This window comes from Diabrotica virgifera, chromosome 9 (genome assembly GCF_917563875.1).
Source record: "Diabrotica virgifera virgifera chromosome 9, PGI_DIABVI_V3a".
NCBI lineage: Eukaryota > Metazoa > Arthropoda > Insecta > Coleoptera > Chrysomelidae > Diabrotica > Diabrotica virgifera.
Window position 1 is genome coordinate 181,598,734 of NC_065451.1, and position 13,621 is coordinate 181,612,354.

Consider the following 13,621-nt stretch of genomic DNA (forward strand, 5'->3'; position numbering starts at 1 on the left):
AATGAAAAGTAGTGTGCTGTGGAAAAAAACAATATAAAGAGAAACAATACTATTAAAATTAAATATAACACAGAACAAAAAGAACTACTTAGTGACGACCTAAATATTCAAATTGTTGCCCATCATACACTACTCTAGAATAGATTATCCAGAGAATACTAAACGCCATTCAAAGCATATCGAGAGCAGAAATTGAGACTGCTGTTCAATCTACTTTTAAAAGAGTAAATGTTTGCAACGAAAATGATGGGCAAAAATTTGAACGTTTATGTCATCACTAAATAGTTGTTTTTGTTTCTTTGTAATAGGGCTTTTCAACGCGTCTCATTTGTTTCGAGCCTTTGAGCCTCAAATGAGAAGCGTTGAAAAGACCTAATATACGTTGACAGCTGGAAAATGTTTCTTTGTTGTTTCCATAGCACACTACTTTTAATGGATTTCGTTTACCGGTGACAGTAACAGTTATGTTTTTAAATTTACTTGTTTTGTAAGATATCTCGAGATAGAAAAAAGGTATTAACATGCGGTTTTCGCTATTCTGTTACTAATTTTGTCTATTTTTGTAATATGTTATTAAAAATGCATGTTTGTATTTAATATTTTCCAAGGAACACTAGATTTCTGAAAAAAATTAAATAACGCCTTCTAGCTGGCATATTACTCAGTAAGTTGGTTCGAAATCATAATTTTTACATTGACGAAAAAGATCTGTCTTCAACAAGACCAAGTTTGCAAAATTTGATTAGGCAGAACCGGACTCACAGCCAGTTTTTCATAACAAGGTTCCCACTCACCCCCACCTCTTATTTCCAAAGGTAGACCTAAACTTGTCAAATCAAATATGCGTAGAATTTTATGAAGAATACGACGATCGGACTTCCAGTGCCCCTTCATTAGGAAAATTTTGTAAAATTTAGATTTTTTAATTTTTGATATTCAATTACGGCCTCTAGCGGTGGTCCCACAATTATGAAAATAATTTCCAGGCTTTTCCTGAGGCAACTTTTGTTATAAAATTTTTTATTTCAAAGCTCTACTTTAAACGGTTCCTGAGATATGGCCGAGAGCCATTCTTATTGGGACACCCGGTACTTACGGTTTTGGCACAACATGAGCAATAAACTTTATCCATATCCATAGATAGCTCCTGTAAGGTTTTTTCCGAGTTGAAACATTGCTTGTTTTCGGCATTTTCAAAGCACAATAATTATTCACAATTAGAAATACACGTTGTTTACGCCTCCAATTTTACAACAAAAGTGAAACCAAGTAAAACTGACCGTCAAAATAAAAATTTTTACGTAGAGACATAAACTGGCAAACACAAACCCTTAATTCCAGGACAAAACGTGACAAAACTATAAGCCGCTGTCTTTTATTAGTTACTATACCAAGAATTTGAATACCAAGTGATTATAAAACAAAATTAAATATTGGCATTTTCATGCTATCTGTAAGTTTGAACATAAAAATATATATAGTTCAGAGAAACAAGGAAAAAAAATATCGTGTTGGTGACACAACCCCCTCCAGGCCGAAACCAAATTTTTCGAGTAATATGGTCATCTATAATAATAACTTATATGTTTCCTACAGCCGATTTTGATGATATACATAGTTATAAACAAATGAAGATCAAAAAACGGTAAATTTTCGCTTTTTTCGTCTATTACTAAAAAATTGGGCATTTTAAACAAATTTGAGAGTAATAAACTCATAAACCGTATAAAAAACTTCAATATGGCGTTCGCTGAATATGTCTATCCTTATTGGTTACTTAGAAAATTGCCAAATAAATCATAAATTTTGAGTTTTTATAAATATTCATAACTTATGTAAAAATTAACTTAGAACCTTCTTATTACACGGAATGCTGAGATTTATGGTGCTTAAATCATACCCTAAATTTCAAAGCAATTGGTCACATAGTTTAAAAGTTATTTAATTTGTTTATCCAAAATTAATTTTTTTTGCAACACTGTAAGTCAGAAGATGATGAAGTTACAGTAATATTTTGGATAGTTTATGAAAGAAGAAAATTTACAGTATTTATTTAATTAAAAAAAAATGACAAAAAATAATTATAAGTATTGCAAAATAATTTTGCAAAAACATGTAAATTAAAAAAATGGGGGGCTAACTTTGTCCCTAAATGTCCTAGAACAGTTGTTTTTCTTTCTAAATGTGTATAAAAATTCAGTATTTCTAAATGTGAAAAAATAATTTGTCTACGGGTAACGGTTAAAAAGTTATTCTAATTGTTTATAAGTAAGCAAAACATCGACATGTTTTTGCAAAATAATTTTACACTGTTTAAAATTATTTTTTGTCATTTATTTTTAATTAAGGTCATAGTATAAATGTTCTTCTTTCATAAACTGTCTGAAGTATTATTGTAACCTCGTAATTTTCTGACTTATAGTGTTGCAAAAAAAATGAATTTGGAATAAACAAATTAAATAACTTTTAAACTATTTGACCCATTGCTTTGAAATTTAAAATATAATTTAAGTACAAGAAGTCTCGGCATTCCGTGTAATAAGAAGATTCTAAGTTAATTTTTACCTAAGTTATGAATATTTATAAAAACTCAAAATTTATGATTTTTTTTGCAATTTTCTAAGCAACCAATAAGGATGGACATATTCAGCGAATGCCATATTGAAGTTTTTTATACGATTTATGCGTTTCTTACTCTCAAATTTGTTTAAAGTGCTTAACTATTTGGTAATAGACGAAAAAAGCGATAATTTACCGTTTTTCGATTTTCATTTGTTTATAACTATGTATATCATCAAAATCGGCTGCAGGAAACATATAGGTTAATAATATAGATGTCCATACTACTCAAAAAATTTGGTTTCGGCCTGGAGGGGGATGTGTCACGAGAAAAATCTTATTTCTCTGGACTAATAGTTAACACCAAATTTTCAAATTACATGCACTTTATGCTCACTTTTATAAAAAATATGCAAAATTTGACTTTTGTGCATTTTTTATGCATTATATGCAAAATATGCAATTTGCATATTTGCCTAAGTCTAATAATCATAAATATATTAAATAAGCTCTAGCTTTCCTTGCTAATTAAAAATAAATATATCTAAAAGCCAGATCATACATCTTGTAATCAGCGAAGAGATAAATATGCGTAGGAACAAGATCCATAGACCAGGTAATGGCTTATAAATACGTAGGTCATGAGATTCACATAGGAAAAGATCACTTAATAGTTGAGCATCTCCGTCGTATAAGACTGACTTGGGCAGCCTTCGGCAGGCTGAACCATATTTTCAAATCGTCTGTCATACCAATAAGTCTTAAAAGAAAAACCTCTAATCGTGTGTTTTGCCAGTGTTGACTTGCGGAGCGGAAACGTTGACCATGACAAGGTCATCATCATCATCATACAACCTACCTCTTCTGTCCACTACTGGACATAGGTCTTTCCCATTTTTCGCCACTCTCCACGCTTCTGTGTGGCTTGTTGCCATTTCTTGGAGATCCGTTTAATGTCGTCCATCCAGCGTGTTGGTGGTCGTCCTCTGCTGCATTTGTCTTCTCTTGGGCGCCAGTTTTCTGGTCCATCTTGAGTCTTTCAGTCTCGCTAGGTGATCTGCCCAATAGGGATGTTCACAAAAAATTAAAAAGTCATTTCAAACATGTAAAACGATTAAGAAACACCCTAGGAATAAAATTGTCCAAAATTTCAACAAAATTGAAAAAACCTTTCTATAAAAAATCTTTATTAGAAATCTAGCATTATTTTAAATTTCAAGAACGCTTCTCTATTGGCCTGACGTCACTAGTTGCATACCCCAAGCGCGCGCCATTCTCATAGTGTTACTGTTTACCTGTTTGACGTTTCAGGTCATTTTATTTTGTTCTCTTCTTGTTTTATCAGGGTTAAAGTGGAGTTTTATAGTGAATTTGTTTAGTTTAAAGTGGATAGACTGTTTGTAAGGACATATTTTGGGTTTTACAAAAATAAGCAAATAAAATGGAAGAAGGTTTTCAGAAAGCCGATTCGTATAAACTACCGACTGTAGTGTAGATGTAACAATGGTGTATGATTTATTGGCATCTTGTAAAAAAATAAATCTACCACAGCTTTACTGAGTGTATATTCCATATAATTTTCCATGCCTTCCTTAAGCTAAAAAAATAAATGCTTAATACTCCACAAAAAAAAAATAGAGAAAGTTGTATGCATGCATTGTACGCATGCATATTGTATACATACATTGGCTGGTTATTACTTTATCTTGGTTAGGTGTATTAAAAATATTTTTATTCTTCTTCATGTGCCTTGTCCGTTGTGGACGTTGGCTATCATCATGGCAATTTTAATTTCATTTGAGGCGTTTCTGAATAACTCCATCGATTTTTGTCCAAATCATTGGCGTAAGTTTTTAAGTCATGAGTGTCTTTTCTTCCGGGTCCGCGTTTGCTCTCTATTTTACCTTGCGTTATCAGTTGGAGTATACGATATTTATCATGCCTCATGATATGACCGAAATATTTAAGTTTTCGTTTCTTAATTGTAAAAGAGATTTCTTTTTGTTTTCCCATTCGACGCAATACCTGTACGTTGGTGTGGGTCGCCCAGGATATTTTGAGGATACGTGGGTACACCCACATCTCGAATGCCTCTAGATTTTTCATTAATGTTTCCATTATTGTCCAGGCCTCTGCGCCATATAGCAAGACCGGAAATAATAACATTTTAGCAGCCGCATTTTTAGTGGGAGAGATATTATGTCGTAATGGGTGAAAATATTTCTCATGCATGTTGTTAAATGTTGCTATGTCCTTTTCAACTCTAGATCTTATTTCGGTTGTTTCGTATTTCGAGTTGACAACTGTTCCAAGTTAAAAAATATTTTTGAACTTGGGTATTATACATTTTCATTTCAACCAATCTTTTCACTAAATTATTAATGATTTTAATATAATATAAAGTCATACCTACATCGACATGTAGTTATTTCAAGGTTTACTTTTACTGTATGTATTATTAGAATCCCGTTTTTAGGAATATCCCAGTTTAAGGAATACAAATTTGAGGTCCCGAAACTTTTTCATTTACTCGTTAAGGGGGTAGGTGCAAAATCTTGGTTCAATGCTATTTAAATTCATTCATTTTTTTCGAATCCTGAGAAAACTAATAAGTATTTTTGAAAAATGTAAATGCAGAAAGAACAATAATTACATTATTACCAAGGGCCGAAAGTCTCTGGAAAACTTCTATAATGTTTATTTTATTAAGTTAGTTCTTTAAGTTAGTTCTTTAAGTTAGTTATTTTAAGTTCTAGCTGCAACAAACCATTTCTTTTTCTGTTTTAAATTGGCTGGAACGGTAATAAAAATCTTGTCAGAACTGTTTTTGATGTATTTACACATCCAGGAACAAAACACCACTTATTTGGCTTTATTTTTAATAATTAAATACGTAAAAAACTGCACACATTCAAATACACTGAGTAAATAAGTATACAAAACTAGTCGTCGATCAAAGACGTTACGACTGCTGACGTCACAGACCGTAGCCTCGCTGCAGGGTACCGTTTTTCTAGCCTCCAAGAAAATCAACATTATGAACTCATTTATCTTAAAAAATATACATTTTTAAACAGTTTTATGATTGTTACGTTTTTATATACCTTGTAATCTATTGAATTTAACTATATTTAAAAATTAGTGAACAACCCTATTCCATTTCAGCCTGGCTATACGTTCGACGACATCAGTGACACCTGTTCTTTTCCTCAGGTCTTGGTTCCTTATTTTGTTTTTTTTTGTCACGCCGAGAATCGATCTTTCCATGCGCCTTTGTGCCACTCGCATTTTTAGTGCTGTTGTTTTTGTGAGCGTAAAAGTTTCTGTTCCGTATGTCATAATAGGAAGAACACATTGGTCAAATGTCTTCCGTTTCATAGCTGTCGGGATGTTGCTCTTAAAGAGTGTCTCTTTAACTGTCTGTTTAAGAGTGAACCATACGCCGGCGCCGCCCAAGCAAGTGTTATTCGTCGTTGAAATTCGTAGGTCTGATTGTCCTTGCCCTTGCCTATTCTGATTTCGTGAACGAGATATATGTATGTACTTTTCTGTCAATTCTACCATTTGATTTTGGATGGTGAGGTGTTCGCTGGGAACTAAATTTGTCATAAATTTGGTCTTACTGATGTTAATTTTTAGACCTATTGTTGAAGATACGTTTTCTAATTCTTGTAGCATTTGTTGTCGGCAAAAAGCAGATGATTGAACATTTATCCATCTATTTTTATTCCTCTATTTTCCCACTCTAGCATTTTAAAGGCGTATTCGAGGACCGTTATAAATAATTTAGGTGAGAAAGTATCGCCCTGTCTCACACTTCTCTTGATATGAATTTCTCTGGTGGTATCATGTAGTATTACACGCATTGTGGCTGTGGCGTTCTGGTATAATGTTTGTACTAGCTTTGTAGTCTATTCTACTATTGTTCAGAGCAGTTTTAATGCTGTCTAATTCCACAGTGTCGAAGGCTTTGTGAAAGTCTACGAAGATAAGTACCAGTGATCTGTTATATTCCATAGATTTTTCTATTAAGGTTTTTACTGTTTGTAGGTGATCGTTTGTTCCGAATTTTGAGCGGAAGCCAGCTTGTTCTCGGGGCTGGTAGAAATTCAACTTCTTTTCTAGTCTTGTTGTAATTATTCGGGTAAACATTTTATTGATGTGGTTCAATAAGCTGATTTGTCTATAGTTTTCTAGGTGCGCCTTGTCTCCTTTCTTGTGTAGTAAAATTGTTAATGCATTGTTCCATGTTTCCGGTATGCAACAATCTGTTAGACAAAGGTTAATCAAATTTTTTATTTGGTTGAGAAGGGCACGACCGCCCATCTTTATAGCTTCTATTACGACTACGACTCCATCTTCTCCTAGTGCTTTGTTGTTTTTCACCTTTTTCATTGCGTCCTGGATTTCGCTTAGGTGTGATCTTTGGCATGAGTTCTGAACCCTGGTTGATAATTTTGCATGATGCGGCGGCTTCCAAGTTCGTTTGGTCAAAGAGAAGACCAAACAAACATGACAAGGTGAATAGTGTAAAATATCCGTGTGTATCAAACGGCGATAGAGCCTGTGTTGGTCATTTCACTACGAAACAAGATGCAGTAGAGAGAATAGCAACACTGAAATGAAACTGGACAGATCACGTGGCTCAAATGACAGATAACAAATGGAAAAAGCGGATACTGGAATGGAGTAATGGAGACGAAGAGATGATGCTTACCGAGGTAGAGGTCGTCCACCAACACGTTGAAATGATCAGATAAAACATTGTCGTGGGAATTGGATGCAAGAGGCACAAGATCGAAACAGATAGAAAATTATGAGGGAAATCTATGTCTAGCAGTGGGCAAGCGAAGATTGAATGATGACTACATCCTTACGAAGGAGAAAAGATAGAGGAGGAGAAGACCGTAGAAGTGTAGAAAGAAAACAAATTTCTTGATTAAAAAACATTCGTTAATAGGCTCAGATATCAAATGTACGACAATTATTCCATATTGCAGAAAATTGAGAAGCCTTTACAATGGTGATCACCAATGTAGGATAATTATGATATGATACATGAAGAAGATGACTAAAAGAAATAGTCCTGGATCCCGCGTACCAAAAAAAGTTTTTTTTTGTTTATATTGGCATGGACTTTATGTCATTCGGCCAGTCACAACATGAGTATTAGTGTCATGTGTAGTGTGTATGTTGAGTAAGTGTCTTGTTACTTTGCAAAGTCGACGTCATTGTCTTTGCAAAGAGACGCTAATTGTATCCGAACGTCAGCGGTCCCTCCGAAAAAAAAAAGTTTATTAATAGCGATTTGATGGAAACATTGGAACAGGGGAAGTTTTAATTGTCGAACATGTCATCCTGACCAGTTTATGATTGTAAAAACTAGGAAGGTTGTTTTTAAGTTTATTCAATAGCAAACTTTATACATATATATGAAAAAAGGTTTGTCCGACAAATATGTTGGGCATTTTAATAAATCTGTCAAGTAGAATATGTCAAGGAATTATGTTTTATTTATTTATTTATTTATTTATTTATATATATTTACGAGCAAAGCTCATTGCAATAAAACATTACAGAAGATATGAAGAACTAACAAAATATTACAAATATACGTAAAATACAATAAGATACAATAAACACTACGACAATAAAGCAAGTCAAAAAGTAAAAATAACAGGTAAAGATATATAATCAAAAGTTTAAAATATTCAGGAACATAAAGCTAGAGGGTGCAATCCTTTAGCGTTTTTAAAAATCGCGAACTATCCGCAAAGAAATCCACACAATTGGAGCAAGCATTTGCCTGTCTAGAAACCCTCGAGATGAAAGAATTTGCAGTGAAGTTAGTTCTGCTGATGGGAGTATGAAAAGTAGATCTTGAACGTGTGATTCTGGAGGGAATATGTAAACCTACTTCCTCCAGGAGCTCAGGGCAGTCGTGAATTGAATTTATAATATTATACAACATGTACATGTCCTTCTTTTTCCGTCTGCTTGATAAGGTGTCAATGTTAAGTTCTAGTTCAAGATCCATATAATTCCAGTCTCTACGGTTTGTTTTGAATGCGACGAACCTAAGGAATAGGTGCTGGATCCTTTCAATCTTACAGTTGTATGTCTCATAGGCGGGTGACCAGACGCAAGATGCATATTCCACGATTGGCCTCACCATTGCACAGTACAACAGTTTAAACGATCTCAACTGCTTAAAGTCTTGGGAGCATCTTTTAATAAAACCTAACAGTTGAAGCGATTTTGAGATGATATTGCTTATATGAATATTGAAAGATAGTCCAGAGTCAAGTGTAACTCCAAGATCTTTTATGGATGTGACTGTTGTGATATTTATATCACCTATTTTGTATGTGAAAGAGATAGGACTTTTCGAACGCGTGAATGAAATGTGAAAACATTTGCAGGAGTTGAGAACCATGTCATTGTTGCTGCACCATTCATTCAACCGATTCAAATCGGACTGAAGCCTTAAACAGTCGAGTGGATTCCTAATGTGGCAGTAAAACTTAACATCGTCAGCAAATAAAAGAAATTTCGCATATTGGAAACAGTCTTTTATATCGTTAATAAAAACATTAAACAACAAAGGTCCAAGATGAGATCCCTGCGGTACGCCCGAAGGGACAACTATTTCGTAGGAAAAATAGCTGTAGAGCTTGACGATTTGTTTTCTGTCCAGAAGATATTCCCTAAGCCACAGCAGAAGTGAACCATGTATCCCTAATCGCTGCAATTTTTCTAATAGAATATTGTGATTAACTCTGTCGAAAGCCTTAGAGAAGTCGGTGTACAGAGCGTCCACCTGTAGTCCTTCGTCCAAGGCGTTCAGTAAGAAGTTAGTATATGTCAGCAAATTGAGTTCAGTTGACTTATGGCGCCTGAAACCAAACTGCTGTTCCAATAGAACACCGTTCAAGGAGGGTGTAAGGAAATCGCAGACAAGTGATTCGAATAGTTTAGGAATAGAGTTTAGGATACTAATAGGTCTATAGTTGGACATAAGACTTTTGTCACCTGTTTTGTGTAAGGGCAATAGGAAACTGGTCTTCCAAACATTTGGAAAGCTTCCACTAGCTAAAGACTTGTTAAAAATGAGAAATAATGGCCGAGCTAAATTAAATGCACAGTACTTGAGCAAGCTTGATGGGATGCCATCAGGTCCCGGGCCTTTAGAAGGATTGAGGTTACACAATTTAGAGTAAATGTCAGAGATGGATAGTTTACATGATGATAGGTTTAAGGGTGAAGAAGTGATGTCTTCGGGGAAATCAACAACAACAGAGGAGTAAACTGATGAAAAGAAATCAGCAAATAAATTCGCAATATCTTTACCAGATGAACTAGTTTTACCGTTGTGAGATAACTCAGAAGGAATTCCATTTGATTTTCTTTTGTTATTGATAAAAGACCAAAACTTATTCAGACCGCCGGGAAGAGAGTTTTCAGTAGACAATGTAAAGTTTAAATAGTCACGCTTGGCAAGTATCTGGGACTGAGATCGGAGCTCTGAGAACTGTTTGTAAAGGTAACTGGTTTTTGGCAGCTTGGACTCTTTAAGTCTCCTGTGTGCTGTCTTCTTTCTAATAATACACGATTTTAGTTCCGAAGAGTACCAGATAGGAAATTTTCTAGAAGAGAATTTTTTAACAGGAACATAGATGTCAATAGCTGAGTACAGAATATCATATAAAATGTTAACCATTTCATCGACTGAACATCCAATCATTAAAGTATCCCAGTTGACACAATCAAGATAGCCTTTAATTAGAGAAAAGTTTGCTGATTTAAAGTCATGATAGTAACCCTCCGGTAAAAGTCCCTCATTATATCTGGTAGTTATGGGTAGTTCAAACACCAGTGGGGGATGATATTGGTCAGGAGGGATTAAAATGTCTGTAGGTTCAACAACGGCGATATCTTTATTTTGGACCAGTATCAAATCTAATAAAGAATTAGAGGTATTTGGGCAAACGTTAATCTGGTATAGATTATGCAGACAGGATAGATTTGAGATAATCTCAATGGATGTTCTTTCGTTAGGAGTAGCAAGGTGATTAAATGTGGCTGATGAACTGAAATTGTCATGGGACCACGATGCATTAGGCAGATTCAAGTCACCCAAAAGGCATAGTTGGGATGGATTGAAATTGTTGACTGTGTTGTCAACATTGTCATTGAAGATGGAAAATTTCTCAGAGTCACTTTTTGGGGGAAAATATGCAGTGCCGAGAATAATGGTTTCGTTACCATTGATAATGGCTACAAACAGTTGCTCGATATCAAGTGAAGATGGCAAATGCTTACTATTCAATTGCTTGGATACGGCAATAAGAACGCCTCCTCCTCTAGAATAGGCACTGGTTGAAGATGACCTATCACTTCTGTAGACATTAAAGTCCGCTAGGTTCAGCTCGGCGTCGGTAATTCCCTCAGTTAGCCAGGTCTCCGTAAACACCAAAACATTATAAAAGCATCCTTGAGTATTTTCCAATAACTTGCCAAGCTTTTTCCGAAGGCCACGTACATTTTGGTAATAAATACTGATTTTGTGGTCATTGGGAGGAACAGTATTGAGTTTTAGATTTTTCAGTTTTTTGAAGCTATAGACGGCACTCCATTTAAGTATTTGATCCTTAGATCAGTTTCGCCATTATCGATTCTGGTCTTCAGCTCGTTCTTAATTTTGAGTTCGTGTTCCCTTTGTAGTTTAGTTAAATCGCTCGATATGAAGATCTTACTACCTTTTAATTTGGATCTACCCTTGAGTGCCATTTGAACATCATAGCTGCTTGGAACCGTGATTTTTAAAGCCCCACAGCCAAATTTATTCCTTTTGCCAAATCTGGTGGCGGAGCGAATAGGAATAGGTTCATGGTGAAGTTTTTTGAGAATTTCTGTGGCAGCCTCCATGTCATTGTTGGATTCGGTAACATTAAAAAGTAGGATATTGGTTGATCGCCTGGATCGTTCTTGGAGTTCAGAATCCAATGAATCCTCCAATGAGTTCCAATGTTGGTGGTAAATAGCAAGATAACAGTCTGATTTTTGCATAAGAGTTTAATGAAGGGGCAACAAATCAATTTTAAGTTCTGTCCGACAAAATACATGGGATGTTCTCGTAGTATAATGTTCGAAACCTATAACCTGTTCCATAATTAACACTTCCGCTGTCCCAGTGTTTCCGTACATTAAAGTTTGTCGGACTAGACACCGTTAAACTATTAACATATTTTCAGCTTTTTACTAATAAACTTTTTTTGGTACGCGGGATGCAGGCCTAAATGGTTGTTCTAACAATTTAGAGAAACAAGGCGACCCTAAACAATGTTTTATAGTACTAAATAAGCGTGGCTTACCTTCGCTTGGTGATGTATATAATTTTTTACATATCTCTTGCATTCCACCTAATTCTCGAATTTTCTCTAGTCCATCTGCGCCCCTATGTTCCATAAGATTACGTAATTCTTTCAAAGTAATACCATATTGTGCGGGACGGCCGTCAATTAAAGACATATTTCACTTTAATATTTACAAAAATGTAAAAGCCTTTAATTAAAACTGTAAGCGAATGCTTCATTGTCAATATTGTCATTATACATTTTAAGGTTATATTACCGATTACCGACTTAAATCTGCCCTGCGTGAGAAGACCATGTACAAGTAGTTGTAATTAATGACAGCTTCATTAACTGACTTACCACTGACTGTTTGTTTATTTGACTTAGTGTAGTAAGTATACTACCTACTTAAGTATTGTACAAAGTTGGGTCTATTAATGTGTGAGACAGTCCAAATCTAATTTTTTCTTGAATGATATATCGTGAACTGTCTTCTCGATTATTTTTCTCTGTAAACTGAGCTTTTCTTGCAGCCTTCCAAATAGAGTAATGGGAGGCTTCGGTAGGGAGTTTTTTCCTGGAAGCCGTCTATTATTAACCAATCGTACTGCAGCCACTTGGCTTATTGTACAACTTCCATTCCTTTATGAAACCCATTCCAGTTTGCCGACTGCGATCCAATGGCTCGCAGTCATGCAGGATATGGTTGACTGTTTCAGGTTCTCTGCTACAAAGTCTGCAGCTCAAGTCTCCATGAAACAGCCATTGGTGTTTACCAACATATTGGTGCCCTTTAACTGGCGCATGCTCAGTAAGGAATGAGATGCATTCTGCATTTAAACCATTCTGTGAGGTTTCTCAGCCAGGACATTTTTTTTCTACCTATGCTGCGTCTTGCTTGAATTGAATCTTTCCCTGCATTATTAATTTTAGGAATTCATATCCTTGACCACGTGTTATATGACCCAGATATTGTAGTTTTCTTATTTTGATGGAATCCAGTATCTCCCTGTTGTTCTCTATTCTTCTTAGTAAATCTTCATTGGTTATTCTGTCTGTCCATGAGATTCTCAGTATTCTTCGATATGTTCACATTACAAATGCTTCAATCTATTGAGGCATTATTTATTAAGAGTCAATGTCTCCATACCATACAAAAGAACAGAAAATACATAACACTTTAGTACTCGTTTTCTAAGATTTACGCTGAGGTCTCTACTACATAATATTTGTTTCATATTATTGAATGCTCTTCTAGCCTTTTCTAGCATAAATGTTTGTCCCTAAATAGTTATTATTTTGAAATCGTATATCGTCTTATTATTTACGTGTAGATTGATATTACAGAATAAATTTATCGGTAAACATATCGACAAATAATTACTACCTACTATATTTAAGGATCATATTCTATAGCACCACCAACCGATGCATACCCTGTTTAAAGAAATTTTGTAGGACGAAGAATTTTTAACGAACTTTTTGTATTTCTTCGTTCATCTGAAAACCATTACCTTTTAATGCCATTTTCAGTGGTTCAAAGATGTGACATAAAGCAGAACACTGATGTGCAGACAAATGACAAGCTTTTCCGGACGTTTTGGTCATATTGCTTGATAAACCTTGCTTGTTTTAAGTTTCCCTATAAAGGTTTTTTTTTACTTATTGTACGCTATTGTTGTTATTGTTATTTACTGTATTGTAGG

The 13,621-nt window shown here is 34.8% G+C and overlaps 1 protein-coding gene across 1 annotated transcript in view; it reads right to left on the reverse strand.

The window, feature by feature from the left end:
- LOC126891873 (plasma membrane calcium-transporting ATPase 1-like) overlaps positions 1-12,161 on the reverse strand; it is a 77,429-nt gene extending 65,268 nt beyond the window's left edge. Inside the window, exon 1 of the mRNA XM_050661208.1 lies at positions 11,934-12,161. Within this exon, the coding sequence (XP_050517165.1) occupies positions 11,934-12,090 (157 nt within the window). The 5' untranslated portion in view covers positions 12,091-12,161. The remainder of the gene's footprint in view (positions 1-11,933) is intronic.
- Between the last annotated feature and the right edge of the window lie 1,460 nt (positions 12,162-13,621).